This window comes from Abramis brama, assembly GCF_963993115.1.
Source record: "Abramis brama genome assembly, chromosome: 19".
Lineage (NCBI taxonomy): Eukaryota > Metazoa > Chordata > Actinopteri > Cypriniformes > Leuciscidae > Abramis > Abramis brama.
In genome coordinates, this window is record NC_139981.1 from 17,414,778 (window position 1) to 17,421,152 (window position 6,375).

The window sequence follows — 6,375 nt, forward strand, 5'->3', positions numbered from 1 at the left end:
GAATGCATTTGTACTCGTCTATTTTTAGTATGCGAGTGTGTAGTGTGCATAGCAGTGTGTTAGCTGACGGCCATACATGGTTGGGAACCCGTGTGTCTGCCTGCCTTTGCGACGGTGTGTATGTGTTTACACTTGTTACTTGAGCCTGGTGGCATGTCATAGTTTATTTCTAAACTGGCCACTGGCATGACATGACTTTTGTAGTATCAGTCATCATGAATTATAAATAGAGGCATTGTGCTGGGCGTGTAACTATGCGTGCGTGTTTACACTTGATTCGTTAGCGTTAAAGGGATAGTTCACCCATTAATTAAAATTCTTTCATTCCTGTACGAATTTCTTTCTTCTGCTGAACACAAAATAAGATATTTTGAAGAATATGGTTAACCAAACAGTTAATGGGCCCCATTGACATCCATAGTATGGATATTTTTTGGGGGGTGAACTATCCCTTTAAACTTCCCATTAAAGGTTTTACAAATTCATTTTAGATCATCTAATTAGGTTTTTCTGATACATTTATATTTGCTATTTCAAAAATGTCGTTTACTTTGCTTGTTTGTAGGGCTGCACAATGTTAATATTTAACTTTATAAATAAAGTGCATTTCATTACAGTTTTTGCAATGATATTGAAAACTGATTGTATTTGAGAATTGTGAAATTTTTTGGTATTGACTGCAGAAATGTGGCACCTATCGTGCTGCCCTATATCTGGCTCAGTTGGGATACAAATAGAGATTCAGTTTGGCGTTGTGACTCATGAGTGGCATAGAAATGACACCCTGTTTTTTATATCACTCATCATTCTTGAACTTCTGTGTTCCAGATTCCTAAGCAACAGAGATGGGTGCATTTCTCGATAAGCCAAAGATGGAGAAACACAACGCAAAAGGGGACGGCAACGGCCTGCGCTACGGCTTGAGCAGCATGCAAGGCTGGCGTGTCGAGATGGAGGATGCGCATACTGCTGTCATCGGTCTGCCCAACGGCCTGGACCCCTGGTCGTTCTTTGCTGTTTATGACGGGCATGCGGGATCGCAGGTCGCACGTTACTGCTGCGAGCACCTCCTGGAGCACATCACCAGCAACCCTGACTTCCAGGGAGGAGGCGGTGGAGGGGGTCCAGCCGTGGAGCCCAACGTGGACAGCGTGAAATCCGGAATCCGGACGGGTTTCCTGCAGATCGACGATCACATGCGGCAGATCTCTGAGAAGAAGCACGGTGGCGCCGACCGCAGTGGCTCGACGGCCGTTGGTGTGATGCTCTCACCCCGCCACATCTACTTTATCAACTGCGGAGATTCGCGGGGGGTGCTGAGTCGCGGAGGGGCTGTGCACTTCTTCACGCAGGACCACAAACCCAGCAACCCCCTGGAGAAGGAGAGGATCCAGAACGCTGGAGGATCTGTGATGATCCAGCGCGTCAATGGGTCCCTGGCGGTGTCCAGGGCTCTGGGGGACTTTGACTATAAGTGTGTTCATGGTAAGGGTCCCACGGAGCAGCTGGTGTCGCCGGAGCCCGAGGTGTATGCTATCGAGCGGTCGGAGGCAGAGGACGAGTTTATTGTTCTTGCTTGCGATGGGATCTGGGATGTGATGGCCAATGAGGAGCTGTGTGATTTTGTTCGTTCACGACTTGAGGTGACTGACGATCTGGAGAGGGTCTGCAATGAAATTGTAGATACCTGTTTGTACAAGGTGAGTGAAACCAGACCTTTACCAGTGAGTCAGATGAATTCTTTTGTCTATTAAAAATGCAGAAATTGTCACAATCTGGAGATGATTCAGAAATCACACTTGACGGTTTGCACAGTGTTTTATGCAGTTAGTTTCTGCTACTGTTCAGAAGTTTACGGTTAATTATTATTATTTTATTTTTAAAGAAATTAATACTTTTATTCATTACATTTTGAACTTTATAGCCAAAGAATCCTGAAAGCAAATATTACGGTTTCCACCAAAAAAATGTCAACATTGATAATCGCAATAAATTTTCCTTGAGCAGCAAATCAGCATATTTATTACAATAATTTCTGAAGGATCATATGACACTGAAGTCTGGAGTAATGATGCTGAAAATTCATCTTTGACATCACAGGAATATACAACATTTTAAATTATATTAAAAGAGCAAAAGGTTGTTTTAAATTGTAATAGTATTCTTTCATATTACTGTTTTTGTTTACATAATATATATTCACATAATATGCTCACCATATATATATATATATATATTCTTGTAGTTCTGTTTGGCTTTAATTTGGATTAACCCCTCCCTTCTTCTGTGATTGGACAGGGAAGTCGTGACAACATGAGTGTTGTGTTGGTGTGTTTCGTCAGTGCACCAAAGGTTTCCCCTGAAGCTGTCAAAAGGGAAGCGGAGCTTGATAAATACCTAGAGAGCCGAGTAGAAGGTATGAGCTAACCTTTACGAACTTATTATTATTTAACGAAATCAGTCATTCAAGTTTGACCATACTTGATGGCTCTGAATTGTTGTTGAAATAACAGAGATCCTGAAGAGGCAGGGGGACGATGGTGTGCCCGACCTGGTACATGTGATGCGCACATTAGCATCTGAGAGCATCCCCAACCTACCACCTGGAGGAGAGCTGGCCAGCAAGTTAGTACCACACCGTCTCTCCCTCTCTCTTTATTTCTAGTTTCAAAACCTTGTGATATGCACATCCAGCATTTTTTATACACTAATTAATAATACACTAAGGTTCAAAACTTTTGAACTGTGTAGCGTGTATCTGTTATATTTCACCCAAAATCAGAATTGCCAAATTATGTATGAAATATGTGAAATATGCATTTTTCGGATACAGATGACACCATTGTCAAAACGATCCCCGTTCACACGGATCAGTGAAATCTACAAAAAATGCTGTATTGTTCATGTCAGGCCAGTAGTTGACGATGTCACTTAATGCGCGACTGAACACGTTAATGCGCGTGACGTCACTGTTCTCACAAATTCACGTTTACACAGAGACAATAACTGTGTTGTTTTCAAAAAAGTGCACTTTGAACCCTGTTTTCAGGCCTCCAAAATGCCATTGTCATGTAAATTAACAGCCAAAACGCTTTAAGTTTTTAATCGAAAATGATGTTGTGTAAACGGGCCCTTAGAAAAGTTTATAAAAACCACTTTCAAAGTTGCTGCACTTAAAGAATTGAATATGAATTTCCATTTTGTTTTGAATTTGGGCAGCTTAGTAGGTTTTGTGAGAGAGGATATGGTTCTTTCCCTCTCTTTCTTCCCTCAGAAGCTCATACATTTTCCTGTGTTTGTCACAGGCGGAGTGTAATTGAAGCAGTATACAACAAACTTAACCCATACAGGAACGAGGATACAGTGAGTACACCAGCTTGACCCTGTGTGTGTGTGTAATATAAATGCTGGGATTTTTGCTTGCATGCTTTTTGTTTTGCTCTAGAATTCACATTGCACGATTATGTTGTTTGTCACCTTCTCAAGTTTTGTAGTCTTTTGTTCTTTAATTTGTGCATGTTTCCATCCTGTTCCATATTATCTGCTCTATATTGATGGTGCCGGATAGGCTGAGCTGTGCTTGGGAATGGTTTGGTTGAGTGCAGGATGGAGCCCTTCAAATTTGTTGGTCAAATTAATTTTAGATTTATAAGAAGTTCTTAAACGCTTAAACGTTTTTGAATAAATTTGTCATGGATTGATTAGATCATTATAGCTTTCTTGATTCAGTACAGTTCTTGATCTAAAAAAAAGACCTTACAAAAGATGTGTTAGTGCCATATAGGCAGAGCTGGTAGATTACTTACAAATCGTAATTGGTTACTGATTACAAATTACATGATAAAAATTGTAGTTAGTAACGTAATCCATTACATTACATATTTAAGGAAATATAATCTGACTAATTTTGGATTACTTTTAGATTACCTTTGACCTAACTTGTTTATCACATTGATTTGAGTAGAATAATCTTGATATAAAAATGCATTCCATTATTTGTTATCAACAACATGAAGTGCGTTAAATATTACATTACGTCAGGGTTTCCCAGGCTGGGGTTCATGATGGAACTGCAGGAATTTGTGAGTTTAATGAAAAGCTATTAAGTAATTAAAATTAAAATAAATAATTTTTAAAATAAAAACAATAAAAATAAAACACTACTAAAAAAAGATATTTGTTTTCTTTGTTTGTCTGCATGTCATGTGACCATTACCCAACATCAGAGAAGAACTGTGAACTTAATTTTATTATTTATTATTATTACTATTTATATTGACAATTAGGGTTAGGGTTATTATTGACCACCTAACTTGCAAATTAAAATCTCAGTGGGTACTTCAAGTAAATATAGTAGGTCAAAGAAATTTCAGCTGACAAAAAAGTTGGGGAATCCCTCCATTGCATGTAAATATGAAATTACGTGAATTTGTACATTTTCAATTTGTTTGAAAGACAAAAGCCTTCCAAAGACATTAATGCATGGTTAAAAAAACTCACTGAAACTAAGTGATAATTCAAATAATAATTAACGTGTTAATCTGGAGTTGATTAGATTAGATGCAATGGTGAGAAAACACTGGTTAAAGGTGAAATGATTTCTTCAGTGATCAATTGCTGTGTGGGTCTCAGTTTTCTGTGAACGGCTCATTACTAGTGGCTGGTCTGTGTGTCCCAATTCCTCAAACCTGGAAGACGTTCTGAACGTATACAAACAGTAGGCGTTTTTAGAAAGGAAAATTTAAAAGATAAAAAATAAGTAGTAGGGAGAATCAATGAATTATGAATATTTGACTGCCATTGTTAGAATAACATGTAATCAATAAAAAAGTAACTGTAGTCTGAATAATAGTATGATTTAAAATGTAATATAATCTAATTACAAGTACTTAATTTTTGGAATGTGATTATGTAATTCAGATTACATGCATTCAGTTCAGGGATGGGCAACTTCGGTCCTGGAGGGCCACTGTCCTACAGAGTTTAGCTTCAACCCTAATCAAACACACCTGAACAAGCTAATCAAGGTCCTCAGGATTACTAGAAAATTACAGGCAGGTGTTTTTTTTCAGGGTTGGAGCTAAACTCTGTAGGACAGTGGCCCTCCAGGACCGAAGTTGCCCATCCCTGATTCAGTTACTACCTAGCTCTGCTTATAGGGTTATCATGGGACCAGATTTCAATAGTCAATACCAGCAGTAAACAATTCTGGAATACTATCAGTTTCGATACCACAGCAAAAACGAATATGCTATCTAACATAGTTCTTTATTTTAAAAGTTAAATATTAATACAAATGTTACCATATTCAATATGGTAACAATGACAAGTAGTCTTCAAGCATAGACTTCAAGTTTTTAAAGTAAAATATTCAAAAGTTAAGGACAAACAAACAAATACAAGCAATAAAAACAATAAACTAGACTAGACAAGCATTTTGACCAAGAAGTGCATTTGAATGTTTGTGGACAGCTGCATTTTACTGTGACGTGTTAATTGCTCTTTATAAACGTGGCATTTTATGGCAAATTTACAAATGAATTGACACATGGTACTACCAAAACTTTAGAAAGACTGGTATTTTTATTTATGAATCCATATATATATGGATTATATATATATATATATGAATCCATATATATATGAATCCATCTATATATGAATGAACTTGCTACAGTACTGATACTTTTTGCATCACTTTTGGCAAATTCATTGTGATTTAAAAAATCCAAACATATCCAATTTCTTTTTTTTTTCTTCATATAAACTTGACTGATAGTGTAATCAGGTGCTCTTTACTTCAGCACTTGATTCTGATGCTTTTCATGACTTCATGCCTTGACCTGCCACACCTCAGGCTGCTCTTTCAGGCCTTCCCAAAAAATGATTTCAACAATGGAACAATTCATTTCAGTTTTGTCTTTTTCTTTTTCTTCTCCTTCATATTCATTTTATATTTTGTTCATGTCATATTCATGTTTGTAAGGTTTAGTTCAGCCTGCTAAGTGTGAACTGTGGTGGGTTGTGTGTGTATTGATGGACTGAAGCTGTTTGAACATTGGTGATATTTTTCTTTCTTTCTTTTTGGGTGGGGCTTTGCTTTTAGGTGCAGCCTCATAGATTGCTGGGGTTGGGTACACACCCTGTAGGTTTTTAAGGAAGACATTTTTTTTTCAGTCCTACAATTTTATTTATTTTATTTAACAATGGTAAACTTTGTACAATTGTAAAATAGGTCAGATAGGCTGTTGTGGCTAATGGATTTTCCAAATTCTTGACTAAACTTGCTGTGGTAATGTAATCCTAATACAAGACTTGAGCAAATCTGAATTTGGGAAACTATCACACCAGAGCCTTTCTTGTAGGGCACTGCAT

The 6,375-nt window shown here is 37.6% G+C and overlaps 1 protein-coding gene across 6 annotated transcripts in view; it reads left to right on the plus strand.

Moving 5' to 3' along the window:
- ppm1aa (protein phosphatase, Mg2+/Mn2+ dependent, 1Aa) overlaps nt 1-6,375 on the plus strand; it is a 34,026-nt gene that overhangs the window by 1,052 nt on the left and 26,599 nt on the right. For 5 of the 6 annotated variants that reach the window (XR_014603546.1, XM_084093044.1, XM_084093045.1 and 2 more), the window contains exons 2-5: nt 829-1,700; nt 2,299-2,416; nt 2,514-2,625; nt 3,306-3,363. Coding sequence is in view for 5 of the 6 variants with exons in the window: in XM_084093044.1 (XP_083949170.1) it covers nt 846-1,700; nt 2,299-2,416; nt 2,514-2,625; nt 3,306-3,363 (1,143 nt within the window). In the remaining variant the exon portion in view is untranslated. Of the gene's footprint in view, nt 1-828; nt 1,701-2,298; nt 2,417-2,513; nt 2,626-3,305; nt 3,364-6,106; nt 6,173-6,375 lie in introns of those variants that run through there. The other variant, XM_084093046.1, reaches the window with a different exon arrangement.